Source organism: Canis lupus, chromosome 12 (genome assembly GCF_048164855.1).
Source record: "Canis lupus baileyi chromosome 12, mCanLup2.hap1, whole genome shotgun sequence".
Taxonomy (NCBI): domain Eukaryota; kingdom Metazoa; phylum Chordata; class Mammalia; order Carnivora; family Canidae; genus Canis; species Canis lupus.
In genome coordinates, this window is record NC_132849.1 from 32654646 (window position 1) to 32670167 (window position 15522).

General features: G+C 39.4%; 1 protein-coding gene across 24 annotated transcripts in view; it reads left to right on the forward strand.

Annotated features, from left to right (window-relative positions):
- SLC8A1 (solute carrier family 8 member A1) overlaps nt 1-15522 on the forward strand; it is a 377788-nt gene that overhangs the window by 69749 nt on the left and 292517 nt on the right. For 18 of the 24 annotated variants that reach the window (XM_072770409.1, XM_072770407.1, XM_072770420.1 and 15 more), the window contains one exon: nt 4119-5950. In XM_072770409.1, coding sequence (XP_072626510.1) covers nt 4152-5950 — 1799 coding nt within the window. In that variant the 5' untranslated portion in view covers nt 4119-4151. Of the gene's footprint in view, nt 1-4115; nt 5951-15522 lie in introns of all 24 variants that reach the window. The other 6 variants (XM_072770408.1, XM_072770413.1, XM_072770422.1 and 3 more) reach the window with 1 other exon arrangement.

Consider the following 15522-nt stretch of genomic DNA (forward strand, 5'->3'; position numbering starts at 1 on the left):
TTGGCCTGAGGTTGGGTGGTATCAGGGCGGTAATTTGCCCCCTAGATGGAAGGTCAGATAAGGAAAGTCGTCTTCTGGCATCATCTCTTTGTCTAAAAGCATTTGAAAGTGCTTGTCTCAGGAGTGGATGAGAACTTATGGTTGCTTTAAAGTTGCCTTAGAAACAGATTAATTGCTTGGCTTTGATGCTTTCAGTCAGCAAGAATTACACTGAAGGGAATTCCAGGTCCTGATGAGTCAAGGAGTTCCTCTGAATAACCTCAGCTGCCAATCAGTAGAATGAGATTATGCTACCTTGTGCGCTGGACTGACAGGAATGCCAAACGGATTTTTTCTCTCCAAGTCAGGTCCTCCTTGGTGGTCAAAACTGGCTGTGGCTTCCCACAAGGAACCCAGAGCTCTGCTGCCTGACTACTCTTTAGGACTCCCTCTGCAGTGAGGGCTCTTCCTCACTCTTTATGGAGGCAGTTTGATAAAAATCTGTCTTGCAGGTGTATGGTTCATTCCTTTGACCTCTCCTTTCAATGCTGGGGTCTGGGCTTTTTCAGATGAATATCTTTTCACCCTGCCTCATCAATGCCATTCACAACTGTAATCTCTAGGTGCTGGGGTTGTCTGTTTGTTTCAAAATAAATAGTGAGCAGAAGACAATCTGGGTATTCTTAATACTGTGCTGAAAGCTCATTTGGATGATGTAATGGATGTTGCTAAGCAAGAACTGGCCCGAGATGTGAGAATTGATTTGAAGGCACCATGAAAACCAGCCTACCCCTTGTTACAGGGTACAGTAGATCAGGGCAGAATGTAAAAAAGCCAAGTGGATGGGGATTCCTGGGTGGCTCAGTGGTTTAGTGCCTGCCTTTGGCCTAGGGCACGATCCTGCACTCCCGGGATCGAGTCCTGCGTCAGGCTCCCGGTATGGAGCCTGCTTCTCCCTCTGCCTCTCTCTCTCTCTCTCTTTCTCTCTGTCTATCATGAATTAAAAAAAAAAAAAAAAGCCACATGGCAGAACAACATATTAACAGCCAGCCTCTATTTCCTGCTTAATTTTATGGAAATATAGTTTTGAGGAGACAGTGCAGAGGGCCAGGTGGATCTGCTTAAATCTGATGATAGAGAAAAGATCCTGAAACCAAAGAATGAAGAAGGAACTCTCATTCAGATGTTATCTGTTCCACATCCTCCCAAACAGTTGAATTTGGTATTAATTTAATAGAGAAAGAAACTGAAGTCCAGAGAGTTCATTCTAGTTGCTCCATTGCCAAAAATCTGTATCAGTGTTTTATGTCCACTGATTTCACAAATTGTAATATTACCACCTTTTGAATGTAATTGTGATGTTTTGGAGTTAACCTCACAAACCTTTCCCTTTGTTTTTTTTCCCTGATAGAAATTTTTAGAGATGCATCCTTTCTTAAACATATGTGCCCTTTTGGCTAAGAACAACTGTGAGATATGGGTCAGAGCAAGGCTTTTTTTTTTTTTTTTTTTTTGGCTGATTTAAGAGATTTCCCTGAGAGTATGTCAGGGAGAGGTGGCAGGTGATTGCTAAAAAAACTGTCAGGTGAAGGGCAACCATCTCTAGGAACGTGCCAGCTCACATATTACATCACAGCTGTCAATGCTTGTCTATTTGAGTCTCTAATCCATAAGATAAAAGCCAGCCTGTGGGAAACTTTCCATGGGACTTTTGCTACTGACCCTCCTAACTCTGTGTGGAAGCCACGATTCTTGGTTTCCTACTTCATTTAGGATTATGCTCCAGTTTCACCTTATCAGAGAGGCCTTCCTTAACCATCCAGTATAAAATCATGCATGCCACGTGTGTACACGCACAGACTCCCTGTCTTACTTACATTACTTTCTGCCCCCACCCCTCTAGCACTTTTTAATATCTGAAATTTATACTTATTTGTTTGTTTCCTCCCCAATAGAATATATGGTCTGCAAGGACAGGACTGTGGTTTTTGTTTGTTTTATTTATTTATTTATTTTTTAAAGATTTTATTTATTTATTCATGAGAGACACAGAGAGAGGCAGAGACACAGGCAGAGGGAGAAGCCGGCTCCATGCAGGGAGCCCGACATGTGGACTCCAGGATCACGCCCTGGGCAGAAGGCGGCACTAAACCGCTGAGCCACTGGAGCTGCCCTTTTTGTTTGTTTTAATTCTTTGATGCACAATTAGGACTTAGAAGAGAGCTAGCAGGTGGTCCTAAAACATGTAGTTAGGTGGCACTTATAAATATTTGTGGAATAAATGGCTGCATCCTAGAATTAGAACTAGCTCTTCCATGAGTCTTGGAGGTTGCTTCAGTGTCTCCTTGTTTTAAGCGGTGATCTCACCTAAGCCCTGTAATGATTGAATCGGTAGAATCACTGACCATGAACCTTGCATATTTTGAAGATACACTCTTTGTATTTCTCAGCCTTTTATGTGGAATGTCATTCTCCCCTCACAACCCTCTGCTGTGTGTTAGTTTGGGAAAAATGTCAACGCTTATCTCCCAATAGTGATGAGATAAAGGGGGCTTTAGGTTATAGTGGGCTCTTTGAGGTCTGCCAGAATGTGCTGGGCCAGGGGGTTCTCCTGGGCCCTGGTGAATTTCCACTCTATGCCATCAGCCACAAACATGGGCCGGAAAATGCAGGTGAATGTGTGGGTGGCTCTGAGACTGCCCCAGACAATGGAAGGCTCCCTTCTAGCTCCATTGTTCACGTTTTATCAGGCCGCAAGGCTATGTTCTGACTCAGGGCCTCTTCTTGCCACCACTTTAGCTGATGTCATAACTGGCCTTCCAGGCCAGAGTCACCCTGACGTGGAGAAGACCCTCCTGTACGTCAGCACCTTACCAAGCCTGAGAGGCAGAAGAGATGTACGGTCTGAGTGGAGTTTTGCCCAAGCTGGTGGGTGAATGTAGAGCCATGGTTTTTCAGTCCCCCACTTTGCTTTGTTTACCAAGCTTTGTGTGGCTCAGTGACTCTGTTTCGGTATCTCTAATTGCCCACAGCCCTTCATCATATGGATACTTTGTGGTCACTGCTGTCCTGCCACATGAGCTGATGCGGATGAAATTATTGCTCCTGTATTTTTTAGTCACTTGAACCCTCTGTAGAACTAATAAGTGTTTTAGAATGACCATGGAAAGGATGACATCAACACTGAGAAGGAACATTTTACGGCTGGTGAAGCTGATTTCACAGCCTGCCGGACAAGAGTCTTAACACACAACTAGACCCGGGCTTTATTTCCCATCCTGCTGTGGACAGCCTGCAGACTCTACAGCGAGATCTGTACCCAGATGCGAAGAGCTGTGCTTCAGCAACCAGAGGCCCAGCTGCTAACCTATCAGGAGTACGGGGCTTGCTGAAAATCAGGAGGAAATGTGCTCTCATCAAATTATTCTTTTAAAAACTGTACTTAATGTGTGTAAAGATTGCATTACAGCAGACTCCCCCCCCCCCCCCAAGTACAACTACAATTGACTTTGCAGAGATGTTTGTAGGTATCTCTGTGTTTCCAAGGAAGTTTGGAGCAATAGGGTGTGATTTCAAAACATGCAGTATAAGGTCTGCTCCAGAGTTTAAGATCATCAAGAGGTCTTGTGTTGGTTAAGATTTTAAGGTCTGAACTTTAAAGCATCGATCTTAATAAAGGGGTTTTGGTAATTTAACAGTTTCTGGGAAGTGACTGTACTGATCCAAATGTAAAAGAAAATCTGTATTAGCAACAAGGAGAAGATTATTTGATGCATCAGAAGGGTTTTTTTTTTTTTTTCCTTATTGGCTCTTAGAATCCATAACTATATATTTAACAAGACAAGGCTATAATTGAACTTTTCATTTCCAGTAAGTCAATTGTGTACATTTCTCAGTGAATGGAGATTACATGTACAAAACCGACAAGCGGAGAGATTGAGTTGTACATTTTGCAAAGGATTGCTTAATCACCTATGGATACTTGGAATAATGACTCACCATAGATGTTATGGTAGTCAAATATAAGCAAATCATTGGCAAAAGTAAAAAAAAAAAAAGTAATTGGTCATGCTTTGGATCTGGTTCTGATGATGTGATTTTTTTCCCCCACCCTCCCTCCATCTTATTTTTACCAGTAGGTTGGGACACTTGGAGGTCTACCATTGTACAACATGCTGCAGTTAAGACTATTACCTACCTTTTCAATGGGATGTCATCTGTTAGCCGTTGTGGCTCTCTTATTTTCCCACGTGGACCTTATAAGTGCAGAGACAGAAATGGAAGGAGAAGGCAATGAAACCGGCGAGTGTACTGGCTCATATTATTGTAAGAAGGGGGTGATTTTACCCATTTGGGAGCCCCAAGACCCTTCCTTTGGAGACAAAATTGCCAGAGCTACTGTGTATTTTGTGGCCATGGTCTACATGTTTCTCGGAGTCTCTATCATTGCTGACCGGTTCATGTCCTCTATAGAAGTCATCACATCTCAAGAAAAAGAAATAACCATAAAGAAACCCAATGGAGAGACCACCAAGACCACTGTGAGGATCTGGAATGAGACTGTTTCCAATCTAACCTTGATGGCCCTGGGATCTTCTGCTCCAGAGATTCTCCTTTCAGTAATTGAAGTATGTGGCCATAACTTCACTGCAGGAGACCTAGGTCCCAGCACCATTGTGGGAAGTGCTGCATTCAACATGTTCATCATCATCGCGCTTTGTGTTTATGTGGTCCCAGATGGAGAGACAAGGAAGATTAAGCATTTGCGTGTGTTCTTCGTGACAGCAGCCTGGAGCATCTTTGCCTATACGTGGCTTTACATTATTTTGTCTGTCATCTCTCCTGGGGTCGTGGAAGTCTGGGAAGGTTTGCTTACTTTCTTCTTCTTTCCTATCTGTGTTGTGTTCGCTTGGGTGGCAGATAGGAGGCTGCTGTTTTACAAGTATGTCTACAAGAGGTATCGGGCCGGCAAGCAGAGGGGAATGATCATCGAGCACGAAGGAGACAGGCCATCTTCCAAGACTGAAATTGAAATGGATGGGAAAGTGGTCAATTCCCACGTTGACAATTTCTTAGATGGTGCTCTGGTTCTGGAGGTTGATGAGAGGGACCAAGATGATGAAGAGGCGAGGCGAGAAATGGCTAGGATTCTGAAGGAGCTCAAGCAGAAGCATCCGGAGAAAGAAATAGAGCAATTGATTGAATTAGCTAACTACCAAGTCCTAAGTCAGCAGCAGAAAAGCCGAGCATTTTACCGCATCCAAGCTACTCGCCTGATGACTGGAGCTGGCAACATTTTAAAGAGGCACGCAGCTGACCAGGCAAGGAAGGCTGTCAGCATGCATGAGGTCAACACTGAAGTGGCTGAAAATGACCCCGTGAGTAAGATCTTCTTTGAACAAGGGACCTATCAGTGTCTGGAGAACTGTGGGACTGTAGCCCTGACCATTATCCGCAGAGGTGGCGATTTGACTAACACTGTGTTTGTTGACTTCAGAACAGAGGATGGCACGGCCAACGCTGGCTCTGATTATGAATTTACTGAAGGAACTGTGGTCTTTAAGCCAGGTGAGACCCAGAAGGAAATCAGAGTTGGCATCATCGATGATGACATCTTTGAGGAGGATGAGAATTTCCTTGTGCACTTGAGCAATGTTAAAGTATCTTCTGAGGCCTCAGAAGACGGCATCCTGGAAGCCAATCATGTTTCTGCGCTCGCTTGCCTGGGATCTCCCTCCACCGCCACCGTGACGATTTTTGACGATGACCACGCTGGCATCTTTACTTTTGAGGAGCCCGTGACTCACGTGAGTGAGAGCATTGGCATTATGGAGGTGAAGGTATTGCGAACATCTGGAGCTCGAGGAAATGTTATCGTTCCCTATAAAACCATCGAAGGGACTGCCAGAGGTGGAGGGGAGGACTTTGAGGACACTTGTGGAGAGCTCGAATTCCAGAACGATGAAATTGTGTAAGTTCCTTTTTGATACGTAAGCCTGGGGTCGAGTGCGTTTGTGGATGTGAGAGTGCATGTAATTTTTTTTTTTTTTTAAGCTAAATGGTACACAAGGAATGGAATGTGTAGTACGCAAGACCACTTCAAAACTGTCGGTGCTCCCTGCTTTCAATCTGCTCTATACAGAGATCTTAAATGGGTTTTATTTTTTTACTTTCCTACTTGTGCGTATTTTAAGTACACTGTTGCAATTATGACAGAATGAGTTTTGTGACAGTTTATCAAACTGCTTATGATGGGTTGGAAATTTTGTATTCTATTTTGAATCACATCATAGACACACAGAAAGGGAATATTTACTTACTTATTTATCAAAAGTGAATGTTTAGATCATCACATCAAGTCCCTAATTTTATTACTGAGTACAAATTGGGAAAGCCCAAAAAGGAAACACCTTTAAAAAGAATTTCCTGGCTACCAAGGCTGGCTGGAACATTTTTTTGCTGCTTTTATCTGATCCTGTGTTTTTGCAATAATATAAGGTAATGTTTCTGCTTACATGCTCATTTTAATTATGACTTAATGACCAGACCTGCTTTTTTAATTTTTATTTGGTTTTATGCCAATGTGGGAAAAGTCACATAGCTCTTACGTAGTTCTAGCCTGATTTTTCTTTTTATGATTAAGTAAATGCTTTTACCCTACTGATATAGTGACGGGGAGAGAAGAAGATTCTGTCCAAGCATCCTAGTTGACAGGGAACAGGTCAGAGAAACAAAACTGGGAACAATTTACTCTTCCTGTTGGCACTTTACAATGACACTTGCCAATTTGTAACACCAAGTGCCTGGTTGTACAATGATTCTGCCATTGACAGCTGCTGTTTAGAGCTGTTCTTCCTTCCTTGCCTGGGAAGGGGCATTACACTCATCAAATGCAAAGCAGAAGTCTGACTCAATGAGCAGTGTCCAAACTGGAAGGAAGGAAGGAAGGAAGGAAGGAAGGAAGGAAGGAAGGAAGGAAGGAGGAAGGAAGGAAGGAAGGAAGGAAGGAAGGAAGGAAGGAAGGAAGGAAGGAAGGAAGGAAGGAAGGAAGGAAGGAGAAGGAAGGAAACAGAGAAGGAAGGACAGAAGGAAGGAAGGAAGAAAGGAAAGAAAGAAAGTATAATATCTGTAATACATAAAAGGACATTAAAATGAATGCTTATATTGGTTGAATCATTGGCAACTTAGGGATTTCCAGGAAAAAAAAAACATGCAGTTTGTTCTAAAAATGGTTAACTCTTGTGTAAACATTATGTGTTATGTCAAATGCCAAGTACCTTTTTCCCTAAATGAAAGAGTAGAGGGGGGCAGGGCAAATGGGCAGAAGGAAGAGATTTTCCTGCAGAAACCTTCCAGTGTCTTTACCTCTCTTTGATGTTATATTATAGAGATGAGCAGTTACAGTGGAGTATCAGGATGAAATCAAGCAAAGCAGAGATTATAATATCCACCTTCAGATGTATGGGGGGTAACTTTGGATGAATATCTAGTTTATGTTGGTTCTTATGTTGTTAATGTTCCAAGCATTGAGGTGTGTTTTGTTGGATGTCTATTTTACTGAAAGATAGTAATATAAAAGCAAATGAATATCCTGCATACTGGGAAGGGTTTTCTCAGGGGCCTTGCATTGAATATGATCCTGCCCATGTTAGCTCATAAACTTTATTCCTTTGTTTGAAATTCTTTCTCATTATGTTTTCTGATCATTTCAGTTATTGAACCCTCTTGTATTAGATAGCACTTGTAATCCATGTGAAAATAATATTGCATGTTACTAAAGGGGTATTGAATATTATTAAATGAACTCACACGGGTAACACTTAAATATGACCCAATGGGTGTTTTGTTTTGTTTATTCATTTTACTTAGGATGTTTTCTCCTTAAAATTTGGTCTTGCTTTTGGTTAAGAATAATGGCTCTGTACTTATTTATTTGAGAGGCAGTCTTTTCTTATCTATTCTGCTGTCCAGGACTTTTATCAAACTGTAAATAATAATCTTCTTTTGGACACAGTGTTAGAAGAAGAAGAAGAAGAAGAAGGAAAAAAAAAAGACTGACAGTAATTTGATGGAATAATTTATTCTGCCAAGTTCCTTTTAAAACATTCACCCTATGCCATTAAATTGATTTAATTCTTGCTAAGGAAGAGAATATTGCCAAATTCCAGCTTTAAAAATTTAAATATCTTCTGAAAATTGGTAAGAATGGATAGAATTATTGGCATGCCATCTCTGTATGTGTTCTTAGGAGTATTCTAGATCAATCACTAGTTCCTAGTTTAATAAAACTCTTACTATATTTTATTTATTAAGTTGAAATGTGAAATTTTAGAAATGTCAAACATTTTATTTATCAGAGGAATAAAATCGCAGCCCTCCATTTTTTTCTTTTTTTCTAGAATTTTAGTTCTAAAGAGTCTTTATCCTGACATTACAGAGTGCTAACAAGCTTTGTAGATGCTTAATCCATCTATTGCTTAAATAAATTTGTTTAGATGACTGGGACTTAGACTTCAACTAGGCATCAAGGATTCCAACTAAATGTTTCTAGAAAAACATAGTATTATCAAAGATCTCCTCCTCCTCCTCCTTCTTCTTTCTCTTCTTCTTCTTCTTCTTTCTTCTTCTTCTTCTTCTTCTTCTTCTTCTTCTTCTTCTCCTCCTCCTCCTCCTCCTCCTCCTCCTCCTCCTCCTCCTCCTCCTTCTCCTCCTCCTCCTCCTCCTTCTCCTTCTCCTTCTCCTTCTCCTTCTCCTTCTTCTTCTATCATTCTTCCTCTGGGTCGTTTCTAATGCCAGGTCCACATAGTCAGATCGAAGTGACAGAGTTTGTCATCAGGCAGTGAAGCTGAACCATGTGGACTTCAACCCAATTTTTCTTGAAGAATGAATTTATGTCTCATCCAATTGCACAGTTACTTTCTTTTTTTTGTTTTGCTTTTTTTGGGTTTTTTTTTGGGTTTTTTTTGCACACTTTCTTAAAAACCTACAATATATAGATAGGACGGAGGATGTCACTGAACTTTATTAACTGCTTAAGAAAGTCTTTTTGCTTGTTTGTTTAATGTTGTGCAAGAAGCCAGAATTTATGATTCTTTCTAGAGCACTATAAAGAGATTCTTGGAAAAGCCTGGGTTTAAAGCTTACCTATTTCAAAAAGGCATTAACCAAGGTAGTTATTTCTACCTTGGGTCCAATGTAATCAGGGATGGAGATCAAGAGGTAATCAGCTTTATTGATTCTTCAGTTTCAAGAATAAGATAGATTCCTAATCTTTGTTCTTATTTTTGTAAAGTCATTTAAATTTGTAATATAAGCATATCTATACCCATTTGTTCACATTTTTATATAAATGACTTGAATTATTTCAACTTGATCTTTTTTAAAGATAAAAATCTGTATCTGAGAAAGATACTGATAAGTAATAAATGGTTCTTGTAGTTTTAAATAAACTGTATTCTCAGCAAGACATTTTAAAACTATAATGCAAAACCTAATGATAAATGTAATAATTAGCACGTGCTTTTGTATAAACTCAATCAATGACAAATACTAAGCCCATGCCAGCTAATCTTGACTTGAAGAACATGCTAATTCGATTTGTGGTTTGGTAGGTGATATCCACAACTTTGATGTGCTACTAATAGTTGTTTTTTTAATGATGCTAGTTTAGCAGTAATAATTATTACAAAATGTTGTTTGGTCTTCCAAGGTCTGACATTAGCTTGACTGTTCTGGAAAATGTTAAGGTTAATTAGCTAATGTAGATACAATCAAATTCAATTACTTTGTTGTAACCCAATAACAATACTTTTGGAGGAGGACTCAAAAAATCATGAGCATTTACTATTACATATTTAAAATGGAGAGTTGAAAGACAAGGCATGTAGGTTGGAAAATGCATGTAATATGTTGCTTAGCAAATCAATTTACTGGGGGTTCCTAGCTACAACGTAATTTATTAATCAATTGATCTGTCCAAAATTAATTTTGTTCTAACAACTATTATGTTTTCAAGTATGATTGTAACTTCATTAACTTTAGGAAAAATATCATATGCAAGACATCCCAACAAATATAGCTGTTTGACACAAAATTTATTGCCTTTTCTGGAGAAAGAAATAGAAAAGAAATAACACTTCAGTATTATATAGGTTCTACAGAATTATTATTAATAAATAAATACTTTGTTTTTGCTATTTATATTACTAGTATTCTTTTCTTGCTCTATAGAATTCCAGGGAAAATAAATACTTTGTTTTTGCTATTTATATTACCAGTATTCTTTTCTTGCTCTATAGAATTCCATGGAGTGTAAAGACCTAGCTTTATGAGCGAGCATTTCAGTTCTGAGAGTAGGACAAATATGTAATACAAGAAAGTAGCCAGCTGTAAAAGAAAAAAAGAGAGAGAGAAAGAGAGAGAGAGAGAGAGAGAGAGAGAGAGAGAGAAAACAAAAATAGTAAGGAAACTTGAAGTAGTAAGAATGGAAGAATAATTTTGTGTGTTTGGGGAAATCAGAAATGATGAAAAATACTACAGAAAATAGTGTTAGACAAGAAAAGCCATTAGCACATATTTGAATCCAACATACTCAAGACTTACTTTAGGAAGAAGAATTTTATTTGCTATGTTTAGCCTATTAAAATGACCTAATCATGATTTTATATTGATGTAAAATTTTCTTAGGTAGTACACTACAGTAAGAAATTTAGATGAAATAACTTTAGAATTTTAGGGATTTCTACTTTGGTGGATTATCTTTTCAGACTGGAATATTTGTCTCTTCTTAGATCCAAACCACTTGTAGTATCCTCTGCAAATATAAATTATAGCTACAAGAAGTGTTTTTATAAATGCATATGTTTTCATGAATGCACAACTATTATAAAAATAAGACAGGGTAAGAGCCAAAAAATTTTTTGACTCCCCATTCAATATTACCAGGAGCCTAAATTGATTATGTGCGGCAGGCTTGTTTACTGTGTCAATCAGATTGCCATGTATACTGTTGTAATCTCATTTTCCCACTGCTAATTAGAGCTTAGGGTTATAACATAGTTATAGTAAAGAAGTTTTAGCTTTGCAAATGAGGAGATTTCATAGTTCAGACACACCGAAGTGTTTAAATTATGGACTCTTTTCTGAATCATCATTCAAGGCCATTCCAGAGGGGGGATCATTGGTTCACTTGGTTAGGGCTAGAGAAGAATTTATATATCAATTACTCTACACATGCTTAATAAGATACTGATTTGTACTCGGTACTGGGCTAGCGATTGTGAAAGAAACAGAAGAAATATACTCCTTATATTCTAAAATGAGAGATGACAAAATAACTCATGTTTGATAAGTACAAACATCATTATAAAGACATGGTGGAAGCTGTAGGAGAAATCTTAATTTTGAACAAAATATTTGAAGGACAGAAGGCGTAACTGGAGAGAAAAATGTTGTGTTTTTAAGATGGAGTAGTATTTTGGTAAACCTGAAAGTATGGACGATTTCACTAAATAGGATGGCTATCAAACTGAATAAAAGACTCAATGAACTCAATGAATGTTTATTTTCTTTAATGGAATTTTAAATCATCACAAAAGTATTTAAATTAATCTGAGTCTATATCCTTTTAAGCTAGTCACAGAAGAACAAATATCTAATGATTCTACTTATATGACATATCTCAAATAGTTACTCCTAGAATCAGAAAGCGGAATTGTAGTTGCCAGGGGTAGGGGGAGGGTGGTAAGGGGAGCTATTAATCAACAGGTATAAAGGTTCATTAATGCAAAATGGTTAGGTTCTAGAGAGCTACTGTACAACATGGTGCCTGTAGTTAACACTATTGTTACTGCACACTTAAAATCTATTAAGAGGGTAAATCTCATGTTAAAAGTTTTATATTTAAAATTTAAAAATATACATAGAATGGCTGATCTACTTTTTTTTAAAAAAAAAAAGCTTATGTGCTTGCCCCTCTGTATCAGATTGCCTCTTGTATTTTTAAGGAAAATTTACAAGATTTCTAACAAAATGTGTCAATATTTTGTTTACCACTTTGTGCATTAGTCCGTGATCTCTAGGAAAGGTTTGACAAACTTTAATCCTATACCCCCTGGAACAGTCCTTGTGCCTGCCACTCTTGTCCCATTTTTTTAGAATTAGCAATACCTTGGTAAAACCTGAGCCGATTTTATACAAATTATGAAATGGAAAGGAATTGTCTTTGTGTTTTTTGTTGGTGTTTAATTTTTTGTTTTTGTTTTTGTTTTTGTATGTTTCTCCTGAGGACACTGGTACCCCAGGGAAAGAGATTTAGGCACACTTAATTCTTTTGTGTGGAGCAACTTTGAGGGTGTAACACCTATCATGGGGTTATTTGTTGTTATGCTACTCTGTCCTTATCAGCTGAGGCTTAGAAACTTGCCTGTAGGTTATAGTATCTTGAGAACTGTAGAGGCTTTTCCATAAAATATCTCCATCTTGTGCTGTCCTGATGACTGAAATCTCCTTGGAGATTCATTTTGGGGAGGATAGGGAAGCTATTAGGCCCTTGTGACGTTATACATGCCATGCAATTCTTAAGTGTTAATCCCTGCAAGGAAAGAATAGAAGTGGCTTTGGGACAAGTGGCCGGAAAGGAAGAGAAGACAGCCAAATATAGGGTGGATCAGTGGCAGTGGCAATGATCTTTATGACTGCTCAGGCCTAGCTGGTGGAGGGGAGGAGCATGGAAGATGCTGACCAACTAATAAGCAAGTGGCTTCGGCAGGCAACGAGGGGTTTAGCTGCTGGTTTCCCGCACTGCCTTGCACTTTCTGCTCCAGCAGTGGGGAAGTCCAGAAGGTCCTGGGAGGGAAAGCAAGCAGTCAACAATATGGGCAGAATTAAAGGAAATCTCCTCCTTTGCTTCCTCTCCTGGCTCGACACACTGCCTACGTAATACCCATCTATTTGCCAAAGGTTGAGCCAGCCAGGGCTCATTCTTTTCACAGGCCTATACAGCTGTCTCACTGTAGAGCCAGGCGAAACAAACAATGCCTTTTCATTTCCTGCCTTTCTCGTGAGGACTTGTGCTCTAGATGACATTTTCTTTGCTTCTTACAATGTTTCCACAGGATCAGATAGGGGAATAGACATTGTGTTCTTTGGTGACAGTTGAAGATACAGAGGCAAGGGGCAGAAACAGAGCCAAACACAGAACTCTGCCTTTCAGGCTGGTGTGCACAACAGGCCAACCAGGGAAATTTCACTAGACCTGGCAATTGAGATGTTAATGGAGCAGCCTGGGATATTTTATTTCCAGTAGGTTTAGGATTGAAGGATCTAGAGTTCTGCATACTCTTGAAGCCCTGTGATGACCCTTGAGACTAAGACCACTCTGATTCTTCATGTTAGACTTCCTGAGATATAGATGGACTTAGAAGGAGTCCTCAACTTGGATTCCATGCTCAAGTTTGAGCTCTCCCTTAGTTCCCTACGAGCTTTGTGATTTTCAGAAAATTACTTAAACTCATCTCACCTGTAAATTGAGGATGATGGTGGTAGATGGTGGCAGTGGTAGTGGTGATTGTGGTGGTGATGGTGGTAGTGGAGGTGTGATTTTGGATATGATGGTGGTGGTGGTAGTGGTGGTGATGGTGGTGGTGTTGGTAGCTTTGGATACAATGGTGGTGCTGGTGATGGTGGTAATGGTGCTAGCAATGGTGGTGGTGGTGGTGGTGCTGAAGCTGTTGGTGATGATGGTAGTAATTGTGGTGTTGGTGTTGTTGGAGGTGGTGGTTCTGGATATGGTGGTGGTATAGGAGGTGATGATCATAGTGGGCTACAGTGTATTGAGAGCCAGGTTTCATGCTGTTTTTATTACAATATTAATTTGGTTTAATCTTCACGAAGACTCTTTTAGATAGGTGCATTTATATTCATTTTACAGATGGAGAAATTGAGCTTAGAGAGTACTTTCTTAAGGTTACATATCTAATAAGGATGGATCTAGAATTTAGTAGTAGGACTGCCTGACTTTAAAATCTGCCCTGCTTCATGGGGGCTGTTCTCCTTTGTCATGGCTTTCATAGGTGAGGATGACCATGCAAGGGTGTTGTAGTGCTATGACCCCAACCAACTATATCATTTATTCATGCAGCTCTGAAGATAAGAAACTCGAGCAGTCATTGATCTTTTCTGGAATTGTTGAACCTGCATTAACCACATTGTACCCCACCCCCACTCTCTGTTAACCTTAAGAAGAGCCATGATTAAACTGAGTTTGAAAAGCAAGAAAAATGCTAATGTTATAATCCCTCCATGTACCTGACCTGTTCAATTATTGTCTATTCTTTTGTCTCTTGTGGTATTTATTTCCCCTTTGTTCCTAAGTAAAAAAGAAACTTCTTTATTAGTAGCTTTGTGACATTGCCTGCCCTGTACCATATAACTTCCTTATATGGCTGAACAATGAATGCAGCTTTTCCGTATTCTTAAAACAGTAGTTTCTTGGCCTATCTTTTTAATGTATATTACAAGACAAAGTAAATTAATGATAACAGAGAAGCAGTACCAGAGGATGCTTGTTACCTTGTGTCAGCACAACTGAGAGGTTACAAAGTTAAATTTTCTGCCCCTGGAAAGAAGGTAAGAATTCCTAGAACAAGTGATTCCCCATGGCAGTTCCTCTGATATAAACCATCTCAAGGCAAATGGAATTTTTAAATACTTTTTTAAAAGTCCAATTCCAAATCACTCTTGCTTCCAAACTACACCATCTCTAGGGAACAAAAACAATAACCAGAAAAGTCCTATCTACAATCAGATGACTGTCCAGTGACAACTTGTATACACTTTATACAGAATCAGTGTTCAAGTGTGTCTACAACTAATTTACTTTTGAATAGAGTTGTTTTATTTTATTATTTTTTTTAAGTTTTGGAAGTGGGTTATTGGTCTTTTTGGAATAAACTTATTGTCACTATGTTTATAAATATAATTAATTATAACCTTTAGCAGAAGCCTCCAAATGTTCCCTTTCAACAGAGAAATTTTCACACACACACACACACACACACACACAAACATATACTCATTTATTTACCAAGATAAAGGTGGGAAAGTAAAATTAAGTCCTGTTTACATAGAGTTTAATTTATAGGGCATAATTGAAAAAAAATGAAAAATTCCCAGAGGACATCTTTCATTCTCACATACAAAATGTTATAATCTTGACATGGTTTTTAAAATGAGCTCTTTAGTTCAAGGTGTAGCTCTCTGAGTGTGAGACTTATGTATTAGGGAGAGAGAGGAAAAGAGGGAGAGAGAGAGAGAGAGGAGACAGAGAGAGATGGGGAGAAGGAGAGGGGTCAGAGGGGGCCAGATTGAGGATCAGGAAAGGAGCAGCAAGGGGCAAGAGATAGAGGGAGTGGGGAGGAAGGGTAAAGGGGGTGGAGGGGGGGTGGGCAGAGAGGTGTGGCGATACCACCAGAGGAAGTGACAGAAGGAGGAAGCAGAGAGAGTGGGAGGAGGGGAAGGAGAGGGAAGAGAAGAGAGGCAGAG